At 44.4% G+C, this 27,208-nt stretch overlaps 1 protein-coding gene across 4 annotated transcripts in view; it reads left to right on the forward strand.

Moving 5' to 3' along the window:
- The window catches only part of Ppa2 (inorganic pyrophosphatase 2), a 79,364-nt gene that overhangs the window by 25,487 nt on the left and 26,669 nt on the right, over positions 1–27,208 (forward strand). For all 4 annotated transcript variants that reach the window (XM_006233327.5, NM_001135871.1, XM_039102462.2 and 1 more), the window contains 3 exons: positions 5,264–5,383; positions 14,440–14,526; positions 24,321–24,447. In XM_006233327.5, coding sequence (XP_006233389.1) covers positions 5,264–5,383; positions 14,440–14,526; positions 24,321–24,447 — 334 coding nt within the window. The remainder of the gene's footprint in view (positions 1–5,263; positions 5,384–14,439; positions 14,527–24,320; positions 24,448–27,208) is intronic.

Genomic DNA, 27,208 nt, shown 5'->3' on the forward strand with positions numbered 1-27,208 from the left:
CAACAATGGAGGAGTGTTCTCTACATCCTCACCAGCATTTGATGTCACCTGAGTTTTTGATCTTAGCCATTCTGACTGGTATGAGGTGGAATCTCAGGATTGTTTTGATTTGCATTTCCCTGATGACTAAGGATGTTGAACATTTCTTTAGGTACTTCTCAGCCATTCATTCGATATTCCTCAGTTGAGAATTCTTTATTTAGCTCTGTAGCCCATTTTTTAATGGGGTTATTTGATTCTTTGGAGTATAACTTCTTGAGTTCTTTGTATATATTGGGTATTAACCCTCTATCGAATGTAGAGATGGTAAAGATCTATTCCTAATTGGTTAGTTGCCAGTTTTGTCCTAATGACAGTGTCCTTTGCCTTACAGAAGCTTTGCAATTTAATGAGGTCCCATTTGTTGATTCTTCATCTTAGAGCATAAGCCTTTGATGTTCTGTTCAGGAAAACAATGGGGAAAGATCCCCCTGTGCCCATGAGGATCTTCCCCACTTTCTCTTCTATTAGTTGGAGTGTATCTGGTTTTATGTGGAGGTCCTTGATCCACTTGGACTTGAGCTTTGTACAAGGTGATAAGAATGGATCAATACGGATTCTTCTGCATGCTGACTGCCAGTTGAACCAGCACCATTTGTTGTATATGCGGTCTTTTTTTCCATTGGTTTTAGCTCCTTTGTCAAAGCTCAAGTGACTATAGGTGTGTCGGTTCATTTCTTGGTCTTCAATTCTATTCCATTGATCTACCTGTCTGTACCAATACCATAAAGTTTTTTTTTTGTTTGTTTGTTTTGATTTGTTTTTTAACACTATTGGCTCTATAATACAGCTGGAGGTTAGGGATGGAGATTGCCTAGAAGTTCTTTTATTGTTGAGAATAGTTTTTGCTATCCTAGTTTTTTTGTTATTCCAAATGAATTTGCAAGTTGCTCTTTTTAACTAAGTAAAGAATTGAGTTGGAATATTGATGGGGATTGCATTGATTCTGTAGATTGCTTTTGGCAAGATGACCATTTTTACTATATTAATCCTGCCAACCCATGAGCATAGGAGATCTTTCCGTCTTCTGAGATCTTCTTCAGTTTTTTTCTTCAAAGACTTGAAGTTCTTATCATATAGATCTTTCACTTGATTAGAGTCACACTGAGGTATTTTATGTTATTTGGGATTATTGTGAAGGGTATCATTTCCCTAATTTCTTTTTCAGCCTGTTAATCCTATGAGTAGAGAAAGACTACTGATTTGTTTGAGTTAATCTTATATCCAACCACCTTGATGAAGTTATTGTCAGGTTTAGGAGTTCTCTTGTGGAATTTTTGGGGTTCCTTAAGTATACTATCATATTATCTACAAGTAGTGATATTTTGACTTCTTCCTTTAAAATTTGTATCCCTTTAACCATCTTTCATTGTCTGATTGCTCTGGCTAGGACTTTGAGTACTAAATTAAATAGCTAGGCAGAGAGTGGGCAGCCTTGTCTAGTCCCTGATTTTAGTGGGATTGCTTCAAGTTTCTCTCCATTTAGTTTGATGTTGGCTATTGGTTTGCTGTATATTGCTTTTACTATGTTTACTTGAATCTCTTATATTTCCAAGACTTTTTTTTACTATGAAGGGGTGTTGAATTTTGTCAAATGCTTTCTCAGCATCTAATGAAATGACCATGTGCTTCTTTTCTTTGATTTGTTTATATAGTGGATTATGGTGATGGATTTATGTATATTGAAATATCCCTCCATCCCTGGGTTGAAGCCTACTTGATCATGATCGATGATCGTTTTGATGTGTTCTTGGATTCAGTTTGTGAGAATATTATTGATTATTTTGGCATCAATATTCATAAAGAAAATTGGTCTGAAGTACTAGTTTTTTGTTGGGTCTTTGTACGGTTTAGGTATAAGCATAATTGTGGCTTCATAGAAGGTATTTGGTAGTGCTCCGTCTGTTTCAATTTTGTGGAATCGTTTGGATAGTATTGGTATGAGGTCTTCTGGTGAAGATATGATAGAATTCTGCACTAAACCCGTCTGGTCCTGAGCTTTTTTTGGTTGGGAGACTTTTAATAGCTGCTTCTATTTCTTTAGGAGTTATAGGACTGTTTAGATGGTTTATATGATCCTGATTTAACTTTGGTAAATGGTATCTGTCTAGAAAATTGTCCATTTCATCTAGATTTTTCAGTTTTGTTGAATATAGGCTTTTGTAGTAGGATCTGAAGATGTTTGGATTTCCTCAGATTCTGTTGTTATGTTTTCCTTTTCATTTCTGATTTTGTTAATTTGGATACTCTCTCTCTGTTTGTTCCCTCTGGTTAGTCTGGCTAAGGGTTTATCTATCTTGTTGATTTTCTCAAAGAACCAGCTCCTAGTCTAGTTGATTCTTTGTAAAGTTCTTTTTGTTTCTACTTGGTTGATTTCAGCCCTGAGTTTGATTGTTTCCTGTCTTCTACTCTTCTTTGTCTATTTGCTTCTTTTTCTTCCAGAGCTTTCAGGTGGGCTCTCAAGCTGCTAATGCATGCGCTCTTCAGTTTCTTTTTGGAGGCACTCAGAGCTATGAGTTTTCCCCTTAGCACTGCTTTCATTGTGTCCCATATGTTTGGGAATGTTGTGACTTCATTTTCATTAAATCCTAAAAAGTATTTAATTTCTTTATTTCTTCCTTGACTGAGTTATCATTGAGTAGAATGTTGGTAAGCATCCATGTGTATGTCAGCTTTCTGTCACTTTTGTTGTTATTGAAGACCAGCCTTAGTCTGTGGTGATCTGATGGGATGCATGTTATTATTTCAATCTTCTTGTATCTGTCTTGTGACCAATTATATGGTTAATTTTGGAGAAGGTACCATGAGTTGCTGAGAAGAAGGTTAGGATGAAATATTCTATAGATATCTCTTAAATCCATTTGGTTCATAACTTCTGTTATTTTCTCTCCGTCTCTGTTTGTTTCTGTTTCCCTGCTCTGTCCTTTGATGAGAGTGGGTGCTGAAGTCTCCCACTATTATTGTGTAATGTACAATGTGTATTGTGAGCTTTAGTAAAGGTTCTTATATGAATGTGGGTGTCCTTGCATTTGGAGCATAGATGTTCAGAATTTCAAGTCCATCTTGATGGATTTTCCGTTGATGAATATGAAGTGTCCTTTCTTATCTTTTTTTTATTTTTATTTTTTTTAAATTTATTTAATACTTAATAATAATTCTTTGGTTTCCGGGCAAACATCCCCCTCCCCCCTCCCCTTCCTTATGGGTGTTCCCCTCCCAACCCTCCCCCCATTGCCGCCCTCCCCCCACCAGTCTAGTTCACTGGGGGTTCAGTCTTAGCAGGACCCAGGGCTTCCCCTTCCACTGGTGCTCTTACTAGGATATTCATTGCTACCTATGAGGTCAGAGTCCAGGGTCAGTCCATGCATAGTCTTTAGGTAGTGGCTTAGTCCCTGGAAGCTCTGGTTGCTTGGCATTGTTGTACATATGTGGTCTCGAGCCCCTTCAAGCTCTTCCAGTTCTTTCTCTGATTCCTTCAACGGGGGTCCTATTCTCAGTTCAGTGGTTTGCTGCTGGCATTCGCCTCTGTATTTGCTGTATTCTGGCTGTGTCTCTCAGGAGAGATCTACATCCAGCTCCTGTCGGTCTGCACTTCTTTGCTTCATCCATCTTGTCTAATTGGGTGGCTGTATATGTATGGGCCACATGTGGGGCAGGCTCTGAATGGGAGTTCCTTCAGTCTCTGTTTTAATCTTTGCCTCTCTCTTCCCTGCCAAGGGTATTCTTGTTCCCCTTTTAGAGAAGGAGTGAAGCATTCACATTTTGATCATCTGTCTTGAGTTTCATTTGTTCTAGGCATCTAGGGCAATTCAAGCATTTGGGCTAATAGCCACTTATCAGTGAGTGCATACCATGTATATCTTTCTGTGTTTGGGTTAGCTCACTCAGGATGATATTTTCCAGTTCCAACCATTTGCCTACGAATTTCATAAATCATGCTACTTCTAATCCAGCACTGGGTGTCTTTTCCTTCATTAGTGTCTCTTTTGGTTTTTTTCTTTTCATCGTCAACTTATAGTTTTTCAATCGGAACAAATCTTTCTCTTCCTCCATTAAATGCATTTATTGTTGTTTGCCTGTAAATAGGGCAGCCTCTGGATTCCTGCTTTGAATGGTTCATTGGTAGTATGCAGAAATGCTATGGAATTTTGTGTGCTGATTTTTATATCCTAAAAATGTACTACATTCATTTTTTACTACATACATTCTGAATTTTAGAGGTGTGTGTGTGTGTGTGTGTGTGTGTGTGTGTGTGAAATCTTAAGAGCTTTCTGCATTTATGATTGTTATCTGTAAACAGAGATGATTCTACTCCTTCCTTTCCTGTGTGACTTTTATTTCCCTTGCCTGGCCGCTCTGGGAAGGACTTAAGAGCATTCTGCCAAGTCAAGGCAAGACTGTTTGCAGGTGCTGCAAAGGCCACAAGAGGGCGCTCGGTGTGCTTCTCCATCCCTTGGTCCTCTGAGGCAGTGTCCCCCTGACCTTAGAGCTTGTATTTCTTCTGTGCTGCGAGTGAGCACAGCCCAGTGATCCCCCTGTCCCCACCACCCCCACAGCTGGTTTCACAGGCGTTTGTTTGCAGAGCAGCCTGTTAGATGTGCTGGTGTCTGATGCTGGTCCCTTAACCTTGTAGCCGGCTCTCTAGAGCAGTGGCCCTCGACCTTCCCTAAGGCTACAGCTGTTCCTCATGGTGTGGTCACCACCCTGCCAACCATAAAATCATTATTTTTTTTTGCTACTTCATAACTGTAATTTTGCTACTGTTAAGAGTCATAATATAAACACCCGTGTTTTCTGATGGTCTTACGGGGGCCGAGACCCACAGGTAGAGAACCACTGCTCTAGACCCTCACCGTGGTAAACACCTTTGAGTTAACTATAATTCCATAAGACTTGGCAATAAAAGCCCTGAAATTAATTGCTGCAGCCAAAAAAGAAAAAAAATTGTCAATTAAGCCCTCCTGCCTTTCCTTTCATCCTTCTGTTTTTCTTAGAAACAGTGCAATGTATAAATAATTTAAGCCTAAATCTGGAATCAGGTACCTTCTTTCCAGACAGATTTTCTTACATGGTACTTGTTAATTAGTAATAAGAACTGACTTAATTTACTTGAAACCACCTTTGAACGTTAAGTTGGGATGTGGGTATTCGTTTGAGCTATGGTTCTTGGCATACAGGGCTAATGGTTTTACCCCCCTCCCTGCCTTCCCCGTGATCTTCCCAGATTGCCACCGAGGAGCCACTGAACCCCATTAAGCAAGACACCAAGAACGGGAGGCTGCGCTACACCCCGAACATCTTCCCCCACAAGGGCTACATATGGAATTACGGGGCCCTCCCTCAGGTAACGTTTCCTGCCATCACGGTAAACTCTAAAGAAATCACCTTGTGAATCCTGTGAACTCCCTGAATTTAAATGAGCTCCCAGAACACACCGGTTCCTGGGATCTGTGAATTTAAATTTTGGAACGTGGCATTCACTTGTCCCAGTAAACTTCAAACCACACATCTCGCCACTGCTCCTTCTCGGAGTCAGGCTCGGAAGATTGACAGCTGGCATTTGAACGCATCTTTGTGGGCTTAGCTGGTGTCAGTGAAGAATTTTCAGCAAGTCTTTATCTAACCTTTAAGTGTGCTTTTATATACGTTTCTCTACGACAGGATGGATTTTATTTTTAATAAACCTAACAGGCGAATTGAGTTAAGTTACAGATGGAGCTCACTGTAAGTCCAGAGTTCTGACTGGAGGCCCGGGTGACGGCAAGTCCTCATTCTCCATGTAGAACCTCATGACCATTCCTGGCCCTTCCTACTTCCTGTCAAGTTCCTCACTCTTTGAAGTAGCACGTCTGCCTGATTATTTTAGTGGGTAAAACTCTATAATGTCTGATCCAAACTCTGGGTTATGGAGAATGCTAGGGAAGCATTTTTCCCTTAGCATAAACTCCATTCTGACATCAGCTGTGTGGGGATTTAATGCTTATATTTCTATGTATTAATTTTTAATTATATGAAAATGTATGTGGGGGACCCTGTAGGAAATAGGACAGCAAAGAAAAACAGATGTCCGGTTAGGAAAATTGTTCTTTCGAGAGCCAGTTTCCCTTTGATGCAGCCAGACCACCCGCGTGGATGCACGCTAGGGTAAGACTGGCACTCTTGAAATGGTGATTAGAAACGAGGGAAGCGTACGCTCGAGCCATAAAGACAACCGTCTCTGCTTCTTGGGTTTCTAAGTAGATGATTCCGTTGGACCTAACAGGGAGAGGTTAAAAACAGCTTACGGGGTTTTGGGAGAGGAGACCACATGGCTGAAAGAAGGACCAGGGAAGCTACCGGTTCACAGCAAAACCAGAGATGGGCAAAGTGGAGCAGTTCGAGAAGACACTAATATCCAACTACTTCTTGGGATGATGTGCTGGGAATCAGGATGGGAATGGAGGAGAGCTAGGCACGAGGTTCAGCAGAGCGATGGGTGACTGACTGAGCATGTGAGCTCAAGGGCCTGTCCGTCACACCAGCGATGTGACCGGAACACGGCGCTTTGGGCTTCTGCCTCTGTCCTCCCTCACCTGTAACCTGGAGAACGTGAGTATCTACTGCACGTGGCTATGCTGAGGTGCACACGACTGTTTCGTTAGACACGTGCGACAGACAGCACTCTGTGACCACTGACAGTTGTTTTGTCTGGAGGATTGGCCCTCGGTATAGTGGTTTCTTCCTAATGCTGTGACCCTTTAATATAGTTCCTTATGTTGTGGTGACCTGTGACCATAAAATTATTTCATTGCTACTTCATAACTGTGATTTTGCTACCATTTAGAATGGTAGCATAAGTATCTGGTATGTAGGATCTGATAGTGGCCCCTGTGGGTGGTGACCCACAGGTTGAGAACTGTTGTCTTTGTATCATTTATTCCTTTGCCAAAGTTATTTACAATTTGACTAAAGCCATGGACAACTAAGTCAGTGGTTACAATGTAACATCACTAGTGCTACTAAGTCTTACTGATTCTATTTTCTTCTTTATTTTATTGAGAAAATAATAAAGCCAAGTTGGGTGTGGTAGCCCATACCTGTGATTTCAGCACATGGGAGGCTGAGGCAGGAGGGTTACTGCCAGTTTGAAGCTGGCCTACTTTATATATAGCAAGACCTTGTCTCACCTCTACCCGGCCCCTGAAATTAGCAAACGAACAGAAAGCAGATCTACTGGTGAGAAAAGAAGGGTGTGTGAGATTGAAAACGAAAGGTTAGGACCTTCTGTGGTTTTCTATTTAAAGAACTGGTGCCTTTTTTCTTTCTTTTTTTTTTTTTTGTGCTGCTCTGGGTGTGTCTGAATTTTCAGGGTGTTCTTATGCTCCCTGCTTTCAGTCTCTGACGTACAGCTGCTCTTTCCTAATTCAACTGAGCTGAGCTGGAGCCATCACTTAATCTTCTGTGCGCTCTCCATTGTCTACTTTTCATGGTCCATCCTACGTCCAAAACAGTGTCTCAAAAATAAAGATCTGGGGTTGGGGATTTAGCTCAGTGGTAGAGCGCTTGCCTAGCAATCGCAAGGCCCTGGGTTCGGTCCCCAGCTCTGAAAAAAAAAAAAAAAGAAAAAATAAAGATCTGGCCAGGCGCGGTGGCGCACACCTTTAGTCCCTGCACTTGGGAAGTGAAGGCAGGTGGATCTCTGTAAGTTTGAAGCCAGGCTGATGTACTTAGAGAGCCCTAGGACAGCCAGGACTACACAGAGAGGCCATTTCTGCAACAACAGGAAGGTCTGGTAATGTTTTCCCATGTGAGAACCTTTCACTGGTTTCTTATTAGTAAGAGGATAAAGTCTGAAACTCTTAACCCGGCCCCTTGCCCTACGAGACTCTCCCCATGGCTCACTGGAAGAGCCCCTCTCCTCTGCTTCTTCCCCTGCAGCTCGTCCAGCATTGTAATCTCTGGGTCTCCACAGAGCCCCTTCATTCAGCACACACTCACTGGCGCTTCGTATTTGCCAGGAGTGCTCCTGCCCAGAGCGCGGGATGAGAAGCTGGGATAAAGTAATCGAATTCTTCGGGAACATCAGCCAATCAGGAGAGTGAAATGTCAGATGTTAAAAACATGAAAGAAGGGCTGGAGAGATGGCTCAGCAGTTAAGAGCACTGGCTGCTCTTCCAGAGGACTCAAACTCCATTCCCAGCCACCACGTGGTGACTCACAACCATCTGTAACTCCCAAGTCTCAGGGGATCCAGTCCCCTCTTCTGATCTCCTGGGACACCAGCCACACATACATATGTGTAGACAAAACACTCCTACACATAAATAAACAACATTAATTTTGAAGAAAGACTATGAAAGGAAAGTAAGGCAGGGAATTGGGCTACGGGGTGTGTAGGGAGTATTTCCATTGGGACATCAAGAAGATCCCATGACCTGGCATTGTCTGAATAAAGACCTCAGAGAAACAAGGGAAGAGGTAGGGTGGGCATTCAGAGGAGAGACACATCAGTGGGGCGGGCGTAGTGCACAGTGAGCTAAGAGGAGGCTGGACATGGAGGAGAGGAGCGAGTGCATCTATCCTTGCTTCAGTTTCCAACCACAGAGCCTTACTATCTTTTAAACCCAAACTGATCTCAGCATGCACACACACATCCATGTATAGCATCACTAAAGATTTCATGTGTTCTCTCCCACATAAAAATAACTAAATGGGGTTGGGGATTTAGCTCAGTGGTAGAGCGCTTGCCTAGCAAGCACAAGGCCCTGGATTCAGTCCTCAGCTCCGGAAAAAAAAAAAAAACCAAAAAACAAAAAAACAAAACTAAATAAAAAACTATGTAATATCTTTTGTGCATGATTATTGATCAGACAGCTTTTAGAATGGAAACCAACTACTGGCCCCTGTGGGATGCCGTCTCGTCTCTCCTCTGCACGCCACCTTTCTCTCCTCTCTTCCTCATTCCCATGCCCACCGTCCAGCTGGCTCTCTTTTCTGTTCTCACTCCAGCTGCCTTCTTTCTAGAATACCCCTTCCCAGTGTGCACACAGGTCACTGGCTGGGATGTTTGCACTAGGCCAAGTCTTTGTGATGCCTCTCGTCTCCTGTAAATCTTTTCGCCTCTTGAACTGTTATGACTGTTCCCCTGTGTTACTCCCCATTTTTCTAAATATCCACCAGATTATAACTGACTATAGTTTGTTTACAGATGGTCAGTTTCTTGAAGTTAGAATACAGATGTTATTAACTCAGGGATGTCTTGTTGGCGTTTAATTTCAGTGGGCCAATTTGCTTCTTGGCACACCGAATTGGTCATCAATTATCTTGTTGTGTGCGCTTGTCTCGTGAGGCTGGCCAGGTGCAAGGATTACAGCAGTGTCGCAAGGTGCGTAGCAGTAAACGGCTCGGAGAATGACTAAGTCAACAACATCGCTGGGGATGTGTTTGCTTCACAGACACACACGTACGGACATTAAGTCTATTTGATTGCCCGATTTTGTCTTGGTCAAGCGAGAAGTTCATTGAGAAGAATTAACCAAGCCAACTGCTTGGAAGAATATGTAAGCAGCAGGGCACTGAGTAGAAATCTTACTGATGAGCTTCTGACCCATCATTATGACCTCATTATCTTACGCCTCCTGGCTGTCCTCTCTCCCACGAAATGCTTTCCTCTGACTGTGACTCCTCCTGGAGCAAACATCATTTCTCCTCCCAGGGCACTTACGTTTAACGTACGTTTACCATGATTAACTGGGTCGCTCCAGCGTTCCCTTTATCTGAGTGCATATTTAGAATACTTGTCTGGAGAATATTAAAGAATTAGTGTCACTTTAAAGCCTCAGTCTGAATGCAGTGTTGACGCGTTTATTATTATTATCAATTTGAATCATTAGCCACGCATATCAGACGTTGTTATTTGTTGGGTTTAGAGCCTGAGAGACCGAATCTCCCTGGGTCTGTTTATTCATCTGAGCCTGAGTCCTACCCAGAAAGCTATTGTAATGGGCTGTGTTCTGGGCAGGGCTAAGCCTGTAAGTTAGCTCAGCAGCGAGCCCCATGTTAGCTGCTGGGGATAAGGTTGACAGACTATCAGGTGAGGCGCAGGGTTGGGGTGGGGGCTGGGGGTGCAGATGGGGATGTGTAGCTCCCAGTCCCTCTATGGTGTTAAGCGCTTAGATGGTCAGCAATTAGTCTCAACACTGTCTGCGTGTGGCTGTTCCTTTTCTTTTTCTGATTTTTAAAGAGACCTAAGGGCCAAGCATGGTGACTACAGCATCTTGGTTAACGTGGATTGTAAGGTAGCAGTCTCCAGGGCCGGTACAAAGGGATTTGTTTTAGGCCATGTCAATATGTATTCTGATTTCATGTTCATAGATTTACTCGCGTTTCCTGAGAGGTTGTTTGTGGCATTTTGGTAAGTTTTCTTGGTTCCATGCTAAGACTTTTTATTTCTCAAATGATTCATATAAGAAATTGTAACAATTTATAATCTTGCCAGCAATAAATAACAGGTTCCAGGCTATAGTAATTATTAAACAATAGAATCTTTTGTCCCGCGCTAGAGCCAGCATCTGTGGGGTTTTTTCATCTCAGCGGTGGCCGGTTCTAGGCACCAGCCACACTACCTCTATCTGTCCTCTAGCCCCAGCCTTCTCTCCGCCCCCATTGCTAGCCGCCCTCTCCTGGCTGTCTCTCTGCCAGCCAGAACTCTCTGGTTCCAGCAATCCAGTAAAATGAGGACTCCAGAAGTCCCAGCAGCGGCTAACCTCTCGCATCTATCACTGCTCTGTTTACTTTCCCAGCATCCTAATAGTTAAAGTATAAACTCCTAGCAACCTGTTAAAACCAAGACTCAATAAGCTGTAATTTAGCTATCAGATTTATATGTAAATTGTCCTCAATCCACAAAATGTTCGCACAATACACTCACAACCAATTGATGATATAAACCATCCTCCAGATATGATTAATTGACCTATAGAAATGCATCCCTTAAGAAATATTCATAACTACCCGTGGCCATTAAGGCCACCAGGATCTAGGTACCTTCTTTGCCTCCACCTTGGTTCTCCTCTTTCTCCTCTCTCCCCTTACCAAAACTCTGTGCCCACCCCAGTTTCTCTCTGTCCAACTACAGGCCCCGCCTTACCTTGTTCCCGCCCTCACCTGCATATAGACACCAACTGCACCAGGTGACCTGTGTCCTGTTATTTCAGGTTAACAGACCTCTAAATTCTTTGAAATAGTGTTTGAATGCAGTTTTAATTGGTGGTTCTCAGATCAGTTACTTTTCTTACATGTATAAATCATTCATATTTATTTTTCTTTCTTAAATTACTTGTGTCATTACCCGCCCCGTCCTGTTTGCTCCCTTTCTTATTTAATTGAACAGTTTAAATGTGTCCCTCCTGATACTCCTTCATTGGTCTGAGACTTTTTTCCTTTTGTCCTGTTATGCATAGAAACTTCCACTAGAGGGCATTTTCAGAGTTTTACATTGTTCTAAGTTTCCTCACCAGTTGAAATTACACTCTACTTTCAAGTTAAAAATGATTGACTTAATGTACATCTTTTTACAATAGAACCGATGCCTGCAGATGTAAAGTACGAAAGGCAAGGTGGGGAAGGGACCAGTCTGCTCTGGGTTTCGCTGGTTTTTGCTGGTACAGAAAAATCATAAAGAGACGCCCCTAAAATTAACAGTATCAAATGGTTTAAGACGATTTCATTGTATTCTTAATCCCTCAACATTAGGAACTGAACTGATAGATAATACTGAGAGTGAGTTCAGTCAGCCAATCAACAAACAGAAGAATTCACCAATGGGCTAGAGAGATGGCCCAGTGGTTAGGAGCAATGTTACACCTGCAGTGGACCCAGGTTCACTTCCCGGTGGCTCACAGTCATCTGTAATTCCAGTTCTAGGGGATCCAGCTCCCTTTTCTGGCCTTCACAGACACCAGGCACATGTGTGGTACGCATGTATACATGCAAACGAGCATCCACACACACAAAACAAAAGCAAATCTTAAAAAAATGGGGAAAAAATCTCCAAAGCCATACTGCATACAGGTTATGAAGAGACAGTTTTGTCTCAATATAAGGGACAGGGGCTGTAGAGATGGCTCAGCTGTTATAGGCTCAGCTCACAAGTCAAAGGACAATATGCGGGGAGAGCATGTCAAAATCGATGTTGCCCTACATAGGCTAAATTAGCTCTCTGTTCACTGGTGGTAAGCATGGAGAGTGTGAGTGAACACTGACAGTCAGGACGTGGCTGGCATGCACTTGTCTCATTCTATACATTTAATAAACATCCTTGTGGCAGAGGCAGGACTGGGTCATGGCTACCTTCCTTTAGGGCAGCATGACTTCTGGTTCATCTCCATGCATGTGGTGGTATTTGTGCCTCAGGAAAGAGGGAACTCATTGGTATGTCTAGCTGTATGATCAGATGTCTAGATGGTCAGCCCCACTTTGGTCCCGTGTTGGTTGCCTTGCACATCGAGACAAGCTTTGCACCGTGTGTTAATGGTGTGCACTCACTTGGTTACCGAGTCTGCCTATTCCAGAGTGGGTACTCAGCATCCAGCCTTGTGAGAAGATGAGGATGCCTGGTAATTGGCACAGGAAAGAAGCAGCAGGGTCAAGACTAGGAAAGAACAGCGGTCCCAGGAATGTGCACACACACTTGGAGAGTTAGGAAAGATGTGTCAGAGAGGTGACCCTGAAATTGAATGTGCTGCTATTACTGAAATTCCAGCATCACAAGTTCAAGTCACATGATGGATTCTAATCCTGCCTCTGCTACTTAGACCACTGTGAACAGTTTCACTTTATTTGTGCAACGGGCTGAGCAATAATGTATTCCTCACTGTGTGTGTGTGAGAGAGAGAGAGAGAGAGAGAGAGAGAGAGTGTGTGTGTGTGTGTGTGTATGACTATATGTGAGAGAGAGTGTGTGTGTGTGTGAGTGTATATGTGTGTGGTGTGTGTGTGTGAGTGAGTGGGTGTGTGAGTGTATATGTGTGTGTGGTGTGTGTGTGTGTGTGAGTGGGTGTGTGAGTAAATGAGTATGTGTATGAGTATGCATGTGTGTGTGAGTGTGTGCGTGTGTCGTGTATGATTGTGTGTGTGTGAGTGAGTATGTGTGTGGTGTGTGAGTATGCGTGTGTGTGTGTGTGTGGTATGTGAGTGTGTGTATGTGAATGTGTGTATGGTGTGTGCAGTGTGTGTGAATGTGTGTGAGTGTGTATGTGTGTGTGTGTGTATAAGTGTGTTTCAGAATCTGTCACCCGTGGCCAGTACGTAAGGTTAACAATTATATTGGTTGTTATTCTTGTCCTTCTTTACTTGTAATAGTATTGGGAAACACTTGCTGAACCTTATTTTGTTTTCGTCATGATTGTTGTTGTTTTTAAGTAAAGGTGGATAAATAGATGTGTTATAATCTAGACCAGAAGGAAAATGCTGGAGCTTTTCTAGGGTTGCCTACAAACAAGTACACATCTTAGTTATATAAAACAGAGAAAGTATATCTGGATAATGTAAATGCCAGGATAATAGCAGTGGCTGAATCTTGAGATGACAGCTTCTCATTCCTTCTAATGTCAATTTAAGGCAAATCATTTCAGTCAATTTCTGTGGTTTGATTCAGAGTCAAGCTGTTGGGAAGCTTCCGGGATGAGATAATGCCTAGGAGAGATTTTAAATCGATAGCAAATTCCCATTACACTGTTCATCTCCAAAACTGTAACATATTTTGTAGCCAAACGGTCATGGTCTTCCCAGGAGACTAGAAGAATTATTTGCATGATTCTGTGAGGATCTTGAAATTTAGTAACAGAGGTAGAGAAACTTTTAAGTGAGGGAAATGAGACAGATAGGTTCTCTTTCTGTAGTAAATAATGCCTTGCCCTTTGTTTTCGGAGGGAACACTGTTTCTGGCAGTAGGAGACATTTAGCCAATAGGAAGTTCATTTCAGATGTGAAAAGCTAGCCTAGCGGCTGCCACCGTGTTAGAAGGACAGTGAGTGACAGGACCCCCAGATAAGACAGGCAGGAGACAGGCAGACAGGGCACAGGCAGTGAGAACAGGTGACTGAGACTCCGAGAGGTTTGTGAATGTAGTTAGCCACTGACTAAGCTTAGAAAATGAATCTTCTGGAAATGCCACCCACTCTCAGATGTGATTACCCAGCAATTAGAGACAGGGAGGAAGTGCTGTAAATCTGTTTTCATCGTTGTGATGCTGTGGGGTGTGCTGACACGTTAGCCCAGAGCCTGAGTAACCTCAGATCATTCTTCCTTTGGGTCCTGGCTAGCTCTAAAGCTTCACGTGGTCGTGTGTGTGGACAGACTAGGCTACCGTGAATATCAGCCTGCATTTCTGCCTCACTTCTGTCTTTGTTTTGTTCCTCAGACCTGGGAAGATCCTCATCTAAAAGACAAGAGTACAAACTGCTGTGGAGACAACGACCCCATTGACGTTTGTGAAATAGGCTCCAAGGTTTGTCTCGAAGACGCCGTTAATCCTCACATGCATTTTGGTTTACTTGTGTCTAAAATTTCACTTTGCCCTCCAGTTCTCCCATTCTTCAAAGTCTGAGCGTGCTCATTCCCCTGACACTGGGACTCTTCAAATCTCTTTACTTCCTTAAGTCTGGGTGTGGTAAACCACAGTAGGTGTGATCCAGCTGCCGCGTGGCTGCATTCGTGTGCGTGCCTTGTCTAAGGCGCTCCGTCACAACAGCCAAACCGAGGGCTTGTAACAGGGACTGCAAGGCCCGAAGCATTGGCCATCTGACCCTTTATTGGGCGTTTGCCAAGCCCTGCCTTCAAATTCTTTGCCGTTGTCTGGACAGACTTCAGGACTGATGAAAAGCAACTGCTGGAGCTGGGGCGTGGCCTCGTGGTAGAATGCTTGCCTAGAAAGTGTGCTCCCCAGATCCAGGGAGAGCCAAGTACACTGACGCACACCTACAATGACAGTTCTGGGGAGGCAAAGGCAAGCAGACACCTGGACCTTGCTGGCCAAATAGCTGAGCTGCTCGGTGAAGGTCCAGGCCGTTGAGAGACCCTTTCTCAAGTGAAGGCAAAGGGAGCCTAAGGAATGACACTGGAGATTGTCCTCTGACCACACACGTATGCCTGCACTCGCACATGTATACAAGTGCGCGCGCACGCACACACACACACACACACACACACACACACACACATACACACACACACACACACACACTCGCCAAGCAGAGCAAAAGCCCCCCTCCTCTTTCCTCCCATATTTACCTCCATGCTGCTGAGTCCTGTGGAGAGAAAGGAAGCCTGTAGGCCTATGGACTCGTACAGAGCGTCAGCCTTCTGTCTGTCCAGCTCCTGTGTCTACTGTATGCACCCTTGCTGTTCATTGTTGTTCTGTGCCCCTCTGTGGCTTGCGTTCCCAGGAGAGCCTCCAGTCTTTGAGGTCAAGCTCTTGTAGACATCAGCTCTCTCACTGGTCCCTCAGACCTGTGTATGCCGCCGTGTGCCTCCGACCCAACCCCACACCTCTTCTAGATTTCTACGCTTCATGCCTGTGAGTGGCGTTTTCTTCCTTCTCTTTAGTATCAGCAGCTCCTCTCTCATCCTTGACTTCTTACCACAGGCAGCCTCCCTCACCTGTACACAGAGCCAGGTAAGAGGAGCTTCGGTGCCCCTCCCTCCTACTGCTCTCTCAGCTGTCACTTCCTTGTGAAATTGGTCCGTCTTCCCTCCTGCCATCATTTCAGTCACACCCCCCTCCCTGTCCCCCCACCCCCACCCCAGTAGCACTGTAGAGGCTGTGGGTTTCCTTCGGTGCTCACTACTCTTCCTTCCTCCTCCTTTGAGGCTCGGGTGGTCCTGCACGGGACTTCCATCATCCCAGAGGTTTACATTCCCTCCGAGTATTCTGCCTCCCTCCCCATGGTTTCTGCTGCAAGCTTTCCTTTTGCCCCCTCAGTCCCCGGGAGCAGGAGCGTGAGCCCTTGTCAATTCCCGCCCGCCTCCCAAGGGCCCCAGGTTTTGCTCTTAAATTGACTTCAGGTCATATCGTTGCATTCAGTGGCCTATACTCTTATGTCTCCTGGGCCTCTCCAGCTCACGCCCCAAGTTGTATCCACTTTTTCTGTTTTTAAATTCACAGCTCTCAGTATTTGGGGGCAGGGGGTGAGGACAAAAGGTCAGCCACAAAAGGCATTAGTAACTAAGCAGAGGAGATACTGCCTGAAGACAACATGGCTGCTTCCTTTCACGCCTCTACTCTTCCACTAGAAACAGGCATCATCCCGACTGTTTGCTTCTCTTCACCCAGTTAATGATGCAATATTGATTTTATGTCCCCAAGAGCTTTCAAAACCAATTGTTTCCCTTCTCGCTGCCAGTAGCTTCATCTAGTTTGATGTTAATGTCTCACTTGACGTATTCCTTCTACTAACCCATTTTCTCGATGAGTTTTTATTGTGCCAAACTCATCTGCCTTGCCCCTTTTGGTACAACCTTTCCTGGCACTCTTTCTTACTACTTGTTTGCACACTGCCCACAGCTATAACCCATCTGCTTGCACTCTCACATGAACAGGCCTTCAGTCATTCTCTCTCTCTTTTTAAAATTTTTTATCAGTTATTTTATTTATTTACATTTCAAATGTTATCATCCTTCCCAGTTTCCCCTCTGCAAACCCCATCCCATCCCTCTTCCCCCTGCTTCTATGAGGGTGCTCCCCCACCCATGCCTGCCTCACCACCCTGGCATTCCCCTACACTGGGGCATCAAGCTTTCTCAGGACCAAGGGCCTCCCCTCCCACTGTTGCTGACAATGCCATCCTCTGCTACATATGTGGCTGGAGCCATGGGTCCCTCCATGTGTACTCTTTGGTTGGTGGTTTGGTCCCTGGGAGCTCTTGGGGATCTGGTTGGTTGATATTGTTGTTCTTCCTATGGAGTTGCAAACTTCTTCAGCTCCTTCAGTCCTTCCCCTAACTCCTCCATTGGGGTCCCCATGTTGAGTCCGATGGTTGGCTGCAAGCATCCTCATCTGTATCATCAGAGCCTATCAGGGGACAGCTATGCCAGGCTCCTGTCAGCAAACACTTATTGGCATCAGCAGTAGTGACTGGTTTGGTGTCTGCAGATAGGATAGATTCCCCAGGTGGGGCAGTTTCTGGATGGTGGCCTTTCCTTCAGTCTCTGCTCCACACTTTGTCCCTGTATTTCCTTTAGACAGGAACAATTCTGGGGTAAAATTTTTGAGAAGAATGGGTGGCCCCATCCCTCAACCGTGCCATGTGTAACCTCTGGATATGGTCTCTACATGTTCTCTCTCCCTTTTGTTGGGTATTTCAGCTAATGTCATCCCTGTTGGGTCTTGGGAGCCTCTTGCTTTCCTGGCATCTGGGACTTGTGGCGGCTACCCTAATTCCTCATTCCCCATTGCTACAACCTCTGTTCAATTTCCTGACCCTCAGTTCATCTCCCCTGTCTCCCCCCACACCTGATCCTGCTCTCCCTTTTATCCCCTCCACCTCCTCTCTTCCTCCCAAGTCCCTCCCACCCTCTACCTCCCGTGATTATTTTGTTTCCCCTTCTAAGAAGGACTAAAGCATCCACACTTTGGTCTTCCTTCTTCTTGAGCTTCATATGGTCTGTGAGTTGTAATGGGTATTCTGAGCTTCTTTTTGTTTAATATCCACTTACCAGTGAGTGCATACATGTGTGTTCTTTTGTGATTGGGTTACCTCACTCAGGATGATATTTTCAAGTTCCATCCATTTGCCTATGAATTTCATGAAGTCATTGTTTTTGATAGCTGAGTAATATTCCATTGTGTAGATGTACCATATTTCTATATCCGTTCCTCTGTTGAAGGGAATCATGGTTCTTCCCAGCGTCTGGCTATTATAAATAAGGCTGCTATGAACAGTCATTCAATTTATGGAGAGAGTTGTACTTTCCCACTGTGCCCTTTGTTCTTGTTCAATTGGAAACCCAGTTCTGGGCAGTCGCTGGACCGCCACAGCCTTGGGTTGCCGCTCTTCGCTTGGCACATGCGCAGTCCTGCGCACACAACTGCTCTTCGCTAGGCACATGCGCAGTCCTGCATACACGCTGAGGTCGGCATCTTCACGATTTCAAGGCGGTAAAGCTCTGAGGACAGGACTGTCCACTGCGTCTGTCATCACTGCTGGGCTAAGTGCCTGGCATAGAGAATATGCGTAATTTAAAGAGTGCCAGGTGGAGTTTGTTAGTTGTCGCCGTCTTCTGAGTTAGCTGAAATGTATTGTTGGAAATGTACCTTCTTCCGGCCGCATCTTAGGATTCTTGTATCTCTCCTCGTTCCCAACATCCGTCATTCTGATTCCCGCCTCTCATCTCTTAATCGCCCCTGTCATCTGTTGCTTTTTCACGTCTTGATTTTTTTTCCTTTCCATTTTTCTCCAGCATTCGCCCTCCTTATTCCCACTCCTTTTGTGAGGTGAGAGATCCTTTCTGTCTCGAAATTCTGATTTTATACAGATTTGTTAGAATTCACGTGACTGTTATTGTTATTCTTGCCTGGCACATGAATTCAACAAAAATATGAAGGAAGTATTGATTTTCTTTTTCAAATTTACGGTGTAGTTTCCTGGATTTATGTTTTTAAGAATATTTTCTTCTAAGAGAAAAAAGAGATGTGTATAATATTAAATAGGCTACAAAAAAAAGGAATGATTAACTTTTGTAAGGAATACCTTCTGTGCCTAGATTCCATGCTGGGCTCCTTGGTTTCCTGCTTATTTTGTTATTTCATAACAAGTGAAGATCACGAAGTTACTTAAAATTTCATTGCAGGAAAGATTATATTTTTAATTTTTTTTATTCTTGGGATATAACTCTTGGGAGTAGTCAATTCATATTTAGTACAAAATATTCATTTAGCTTAAACCTTGTATAAGTAAAAATATTAAAGGCATCTTATTTTCACCCATGTCAATGTGTCATTGAACATGTAATTAGTGACAATGTAACTGGCAAAAATGTTAGCAACATTTGACTTAAATTGGCATGACACAGTCACACTTATCTGTAACTCGAGAATAATACTAAGAAAATTTAATGTGGGTTTTTTTTTGTGGTTTCTGCTTATTTGGTTTTTTGAGACAGACTTTATATAGCCTTGCATGTCCTACAACTAGCTATGTGGACAAAGCTAGCCTCAAACTCAAAGAGATCCATCTGCCTCTGCCTCAAAAGTGTATAATTGTTATTATACACCTTTTTTTACATTTTACATATAAAGTGTGATATATACTAGGTGTGTAGTTTATCATTATTGAAGAGTATATTAATTAATTATTGTTATATTTTGCTAGTTTATCCTAGAACTTACAATATTGTAGGCCTGCCTACTATTTAAACCCATTCCAGATTTCTTGGTCCATGTGATGGTTTGTATATGCTTGACCCAGAGAATGGCAGTCTTTGGTGGTGAGTCCTTGTTGGAGTAGGTGTGGCCTTGTTGGAATAGTTGTGTCACTGTGGGTGTGAGCTTTAAGACCCTCATCCTGGCTGCCTGGAATCCAGTCTTCTCCTATCTCCAGTCTTGCCTTTGGAACAAGATGTAGAACTCTGAGCTCTTCCTACCCCACATTTGCCTGGATGCTGCCACATTCCTTCCTTGGTGATACTGGATTGAACCTCTGAACTCGTTAACCAGTTCCAATGAAATGTTTACCTTATAAAAGCTGCCCTCCTTGGTCATAGTGTCTGTCTACAAGTAGAAAACCTATTTACACTGTTGTACACAGATTGACACACTGTTACCTTCCATTATTCTCTGTTGTTCACTGGGCCTGGTTGAAGTTTGTTCCCTTTGGGACTGAATCAGTATGGAGGTTTAAAGGCCACTCTTATAATTAATTATTCCAGGCTCCTGAGACCTTGCATTTGGTATGACTATTCTAATAAACCGATGTAGATCCCAGAGGGGAATACTCCCTGTAGAAGACTTTTGGAAAGTACATAGATGTAATACAGCATGGGACATAAGATGTGATCTTCAGTTTACTGGGGAGAAACTAAAACCTACAACACCGTGTGAAATTATTTGCCTCAAGTCATCTCTTAGGATTGTAGAGAACAAATTCAACCCAACATTTATGATGAAAGATCCTGAAATTTCCCCACAAGAGCTTGAAAAGACTTGCTGGTTTTACCTGAAATTCGGGGACAAACTTACTGTCTTGCTTCAGAATTTCAACCTAGTTTATAAACTGAATAGTGTTTGCTCTGACAGAAGTGGTTACACATGTCATGTGTTGCATCCAATCACTGCAAGGGTAGAGTGACAGCCCAGCTGGGGCAGCCCAGCCCAGTCGATGTCCTCTGGCAACGAGAGCCACTGATTCCTCCAGTCAGCATGAGCTGTGGAAGAAATTACTAAAGGAGAAGTAAATAGAGTCACCTTTGAACAAAGCAGTATCTACAAAATGCTCTTCAATGAGCTCATAAGAAAAATGGCAGTGAGAAGTCTTTGAACATGCATAGCTACTGGGTGATGCAAAGAAACAGGATCCTGTCATCCGATAGGAGACTGAGGGCCACAGGCAGAAATGTTTAACATGGTGAATTTCTTGAGAGACCACGTATTATTCATCCCTCCTTCATGAGAAGACCACACACACAGTCAACATAAACTCGTTGACGTGATTTTTACTGGAGAGTGGCAGCTTTTTAAGGATTTTACCGTTTGTTCCTAAGCACCTTTGCAGTTTTGGATCTGCATTTCCCCCTCTGTTCTGAAGGTATTACAGCCAGGCAGTGCTTCATCTGAAGTAAAGCTCCCCTCCTCTCCGTGTTATTCTGAGATCAAAGGCTATTTCATCTGACGAAAGCTGACAATTGGCTCCACTTGCTTCCTGCTCTCCTTACAGTCTACAAAGCAGACTCACCGCTTGTTATGTTGTTGGAAAATAAGTCTTATGAGTAAGACAACAAAGCAATTGGAATGAAAATTCTCGAGAACTTCTCTGCTGCCTGCTTCCGTATTGAGTCCGGTGTTTGAGGTGGCGAAATCATTGTCAGAGCAGTGTTGTCTCTAGCGCATCCCTCACCTCTTGCACTGAGATGCTAGTAAGCTAAGCTGTCTCCAGACAGCCAGTATCTCCCAGAGGTCAAGCTGTCTCTGGTTGGAAGCAGCTCAGCCAGTGTAATCTGTGAGTTACCCAACTCTGTTGGCTTTTCACTGACAGCACAGGAACTTCAAACTCTGCATGTTTTACGAAGACCGTAAATTCCTTTGTCCCCTTGTCCATGCTCTTCAGAATGAAGCCTCGTCCTCAAGGGTTTGTACTCTAGAAACTGTAATTGCTTCTCCTGACAGTCCTAGATCCTTCTGCCTTTATCTGTTCTCAAGATCCTCTCTGTCCACAACCCTCTTTAGAATGGAGAATCGCTGTCAGTGAACACTGTGTTACCCAGCCTGAAATATTAGCTGTACCTACCAGCTGCAAAGTCACCCTGTGAGGTGCTCAGGCTTGAGATCAGGCATACTCCACATTAGAAATATCACCCTGTTTTTATAAGTATCTGTACGTCTTCCTTTTGGACTTTGAGGATCGAGAATTCGTTAGATGACAGGCCAGTCACAGGAGACCCTGTGTGACTGTGTCTGCTCTAAACAATGAGGTTTAATGATTGATACAGTCATACACCTATCTGCTGTGTCGTCGTCTCTTCATGTACACTTAGGCTAAGGCTCGAGCGTTGTTTTGCAGATGTTTCGAATGGAATTGCTTGATTTTATGGTTTAACATCGTTTTCTTTCTCTAAACAAAAACTTCGAAAGTTCTGTACAAGTGACTTGTTTTTGCACACCTTAGTTTTGGAATGGTAAGCTCCATTTTGAATCATGAAGAAATTTGTTTCCTGAAACATGGTCATGGTGTAAGCTTACAGAGGAATTCAATAGCCAATTAAAGCTTTAAAAATAAAAGAATATAGCAGAAATACCTAAGTGAGGAGGCATCAATCACACCTAGAAGGGGGAAGGAAATAACCACTGGAAGTAGAGGGAGGAGGGACCCGGATAGGAGAGGGGAGAGGGAGGGGAAAAGGGGAGCTGGTTCAGGTATGTGGGGGAGGGGGAAGGAGAGAAGCCCAGAGGGCCAGGAGAATGAATGGAAATAAGCAGCCTTGGGAGAGGGTGTTGGGGTGGGAGGGGGAGGACCCTCTAGAAAGTACCAGAGACCCATGAGGTGAGACTCTCAGGACTCAGAGGGGGTGACCTTAGCCAAAATGTCCAACACTGGGGAGAGGGCTCTCGAAGAGCTCACCTTCAGTAGACAGACATGGCCTCAAGCGGAGGCACAGGGCTACTAACCCACAGTCAAAATTCCTGACCCAGAATTGTTCCTGTCTAAAAGAACTGCAGGGACAAAAATGAAGACACTGAAGGAAAGGCAGTAGTGACAGGCCCAACTTGGGATCTATCTCAGGGGGGTTGGGGGGGACCAAGGCTGGACACTATTACTGATGCTGCGGTGTGCTTACAGACGGGAGCCTGGCATGGCTGTCCTCTGAGAGACCCTACCAGCAGCTGACTGAGACAGACACAGATACCTATACCCAACCATTGGACTGAAGTTGGGGACCCCCATGGTTGAGTTAGGGAAGATTGAAGAAGCCGAAAGGAGAGAAGGACCCAATAGGAAGACCAGCAGCCTCAACTTACCTAGACCCCAGGGAGCTCCCAGAGGCTGAGCCACCAACCAGGAGCATACACGGGCCAGTCCAAGGCCCCTGGCACATATGTAGTAGAGGTCTACATGGTCTGGCCTCAGTGAGAGAAGTGAAGCTTAATCCTTGAGAGACTGGAGGCCGCAGGGAAGGGGGAGGTCTGATGAGGGAGGGCACACTCTTGGAGGCAAGGGGGAGGAGGAATGGGATGAGAAATTGTGGGAACGGGGATTGACAGGGTCAACGACTGGAATGTAAATAAATAAAATAAATTAAAAGATAGATAGATAGATAATGATAGATAGATAGATAGATAGATAGATAGATAGATAGAGTAATAGATAGGTTATAAAAGGAATGACAACCTGAGGGTACTGAAATCACTTTCTCAAGCTGTAGCCCATCAGAGTCACCCTCTGGTATAGAGTATGTATGTACCTGTGTATACATGTGTATGTACACAGGAGAGGGAGTGTGCGTTTTCATCACATGGTATGGAGAACTGAAGTCACCCTCCGGTGGTGTTCCTGCTCAGGTGCCATCCACTTTGCTTTTTGAGGCAGGGTTTCTCACGGACCTGGGACTCTTGCCCGTTTGGCTGAGCTGGTGGTCAGAGACTTTGCTCTGCTCTCTCTTTGTTTCTGATTCCCAGCAGTGCGGTCCCAAGCACTACACCCAGCTTTTAACCGGAGTCGTGGGCGGGAATCGACCTGAGGTCCTCATGCTTAAGCAGCAACTGCTGTGCTTCTGAACCATCTCCCAGCCCAGCTTCTTACTCAGTCCATCCTCACTTCTCAGTATCTTTTGAACACCATTTTGTGTCTGTGTAGCATTAACAATTGCTCCGTTGTCATGTTGCTTACTTTAGACACTCTCCGGTGTTCTCAGGTATAAGAATACAGCACTTATTGGGGCTAGTGTGAAGTTACCTGTTCTTGAGGACCAGTTTAATCCCGCTTTCAGCCTCTTTCACACTGTGTATTTCTGGAGTAAAATCTTGTCTCCAGACTGTGACACACCAACTGTGGCTGCCTTATCCTTCCTGTGGTGGGGGTGGCTGTTGTTGATCTTTTTAAATTGTATCACATTTGTTTCATTTATTGTGTGTGTGTGTGCGCACCACACTTTTGTGCATGCTCACAGATATGCACCCATGCCACGGAACAGATGTGGAGGGCCGAGGACACCTGCTGGCTTCCCCTTCCATGGCCTGGGCTCCACAGATGTGTTGGGCAGAAAGCCCAGACAATTGCTGGGCCCTCCTCCTTGGGTAGCGTCGTTTTGGAGTCATGGTTCTACACTGCTCATTGTGTAAGGTCTGGTTTTCTAGAAGGATATAAAGGTTTTTGTTTGATTGATTGTTTTGTTTCCTTAATTGGCCATCCTTTCATGGGTGAAAGTAGGAGCTTTGAGGTGCTCATTCATGGATAGACTACTTCCAGGCAGGCTTTCTGACCATTCCTCCGCGGTTTATATGTCCTGAAACTGTATACGCTTCTGTTGTGGGAGGGCCGTTTTGTGCTTAAACCTTCCCAAGCCTCGCCAATAACGGCCCTTTTCTCTGTGAAGGTTCTTTCCCGTGGAGACGTGGTCCATGTGAAGATCCTGGGGACTTTGGCACTTATCGATCAGAGTGAAACAGATTGGAAAATAATTGCTATCAATGTGAATGATCCTGAGGCTGAAAAATTTCATGGTAAGTCTGGGCCTTTCCGAAAGACAGAAGCAAATTGGTGTGTCCTTGGGATTCTTAGAACCGAAGGGGACATGTAAAGCACGATTCGTATATTTAGGGGTTACGCAGAGTTTTAAAACTCTCTCCTGTGCTCCACAGAGAGCCTAATATATTTTAGTGTGAGTTGTGCCGTATTCCTAGGAGGAGAAAGGAAAGGAAAAATTGGAGACAGACAAAGAAGTGGGTGCAGTGTGTTTCTGCCTTCTGCTTTACCTTCCCCTCCCCTCCCCTCCCTTCCTTTCCTTCAGTCTTTCTGTCTCCCCTCTTCCTCCTCCTTAGTTCTTCCGCATAGCACTTTGGTTATACAAGCAGTGTGTTTATATGGCTCATTCTTAACTTGTTCATTTTCTTTTGGAAATGGCATTGTTCACCTATGCAGGGCACCACATTCAAACTTTTTAAGTTACGTTTAATTAGCTCACTAGCTGGTGGCCTCTTCACAGAGCTGTAGTTTTGACTAGCCCACTTATTACTCCTCCCCAACTCACTGCCGCCGCCCCCACTTAATACTTAACACCTAGTTCCCTCCCTCTCTTATGCTGTGCCCCATGTACATATCCTATCCCTCTGGCTATGGTTTGGAGTGGAGCGATAGTGGGTCTCCATAGGTTTTTTCTGTACTCCCCCTTTACGTTAATCCTCCCCTCTCTCTCCCATCCACCTGAGCCTTTTCCTTCCTGGGTCCTTCTGCCCTTAGTGACCTTGCTACTTTCATTTCACCTATAATCTCCTGTTTGTTCCTGCAGTGTACACCCCCATACACACCCAATAGTCTGTTTCTGGTTTTCTGGCTTCCACTTGTGCTCCAAGTTAACCACACAAAACTAAAAGTTGGAAGCTAGGATCTCTACTTGAGAGAGAACAGACAGAATTGTGTCCTGGTCTGGGCGACCTCACTAAGGATACTATTTTCCAGTTCTATGTATTTACACACAAGCTTCATGACGACGACCTTACTTTTCTGTACAGCTGAGCACTGGTCTGTTGTGTATAGGCACCTCGTTGTCTTACTCAGTAATCTGATGATGGGCGCCGAGGCTGATTCTGTCTCCTAGCACTTGTGACGAGAGGAGCAGTGAGCACGCATGAGTAAACGTCTGTGCAGTGGGATGCAGAGTCCATTCCGCATGTGCCTGCAAATGTTATAGCTGGGTCACACGGTACTCGCTAGCTCTGTGGTTAGTTTCTGATTCTCACAGCCCCACCCTGGTTTACACCCTCACCAGCAGTGGCCAGGAACTGCCCCTTCGCTGGGTGCCCAAGGCAACTGTTGTCTTTTGCGTTCCTGGTAATGGATAATGCCCATTTGACTAGAGACGGGCTCTTAAAGGGCTCACTCTGCATTTCTCTGCTAGCTAAGGATATGGAGGACTTTTAAAAATTCGTTTACTGAGGGGTTGGGGATTTAGCTCAGTGGTAGAGCGCTTGCCTAGCAAGCGCAAGGCCCTGGGTTCGGTCCCCAGCTCCGAAAAAAAAAGAAAAAAGAAAAAAAATGCGTTTACTGGCTGTGTGTGTTTCCTCTTTGGGACCTTTCTGTTCAGCTCTATAGCCCATTTTTAAAATTGGATAGTTTCTTTCCCTTTTTTCCCCCAGTTATTGCATATTCTAGACACTAATCTTCTGTCCCACGTATAGCTGTCTGGACTTTTTCCCGACCCGGTAGGATGCCTGTTGACTCTGTTGATGGCGTAAAAGGGATTTTAGTTTTGTGGGCTCACAGTGTTGATTGGTGGTGGTATTCCTGTGCTGCTGGAGTCCTGTGCAGAAAGCCCTCACCTGTTCCTGGAAGTTAAAATATGCTTCCTGCTTTTCCTCTCGTGGTTTCAGAGGTTTGTGAATTACTTACTTTTCTTGCCACAACCAAGGCAACTTACAGAAGATTGGCTTATTTTGGCTGACAGTTCCGGAGGGGTTAGGAGTCATCATGATGAGAGGTGTGGCAGCGTTGGGGGTTGGTCTGGTGCTATGTATAGATCTGGCTGCTGTCCAGATGAGTGAATTCTCACACATACCTGCTTTGCTTGCAAACCTTGCTTCCAGATTTAAAGTTGATTGGTTAATAAAAGGTTAGAGCCTGGGATTGGGCAGTAGAGAGAGGAAGGCAGGACTTGAGGATCGAGTGAGGGGCTTCAGGAAAAACCTGGGGAAGAAGGAGAAAGAAGAGAAGCCCGCCACAAGGCCAGAGGGATTATGAGCACATGGCTGGAAGTGCACCCCGAGGACAGGCCGATGCAGCGAAAGGAACTCAAGCGAAACTCCAACAGAAATAACAAGGGCAAATGGGATGGTTTGGATATCAGTGAGAATAGCATAGAGCCTGCCCAAACTAGGCTTACATCTTATAAATAAAATACCAGGTTTCTGGTATTTTAGAATACCAGCTAGCTAGAAGAAGTAATTATTTTATAGCAGCAGGCTTGGTGGCAGGAAGAGGAAGCTGACTTCAGCTTCCTCCTCGAATGCAAGCACACGGAAGAGAATTGGCAGTAGCAAGAGGCCTTTGATCTCAGTGACACACCTCCAGCTTTAATGATACCGTCTGTGGTGTTCTTTTTGTTCTGGGTTGCTTTGACTGTCTTTTGTGACTGGTTGGATCTTATAAAAATAAGAGGAAAGTTTTTTGTTTGTTTGTTTTAATTAGGGAAGGGAGGTTGTCTGGAAGCTTTTAAAAGTGTCCTACGTTATCCCTACCTACCAAGGCGAAGGCAGAGAGCGGGTGCAG

The sequence above is a fragment of the Rattus norvegicus genome, chromosome 2, assembly GCF_036323735.1.
Source record: "Rattus norvegicus strain BN/NHsdMcwi chromosome 2, GRCr8, whole genome shotgun sequence".
In the NCBI taxonomy this organism is placed as follows: domain Eukaryota; kingdom Metazoa; phylum Chordata; class Mammalia; order Rodentia; family Muridae; genus Rattus; species Rattus norvegicus.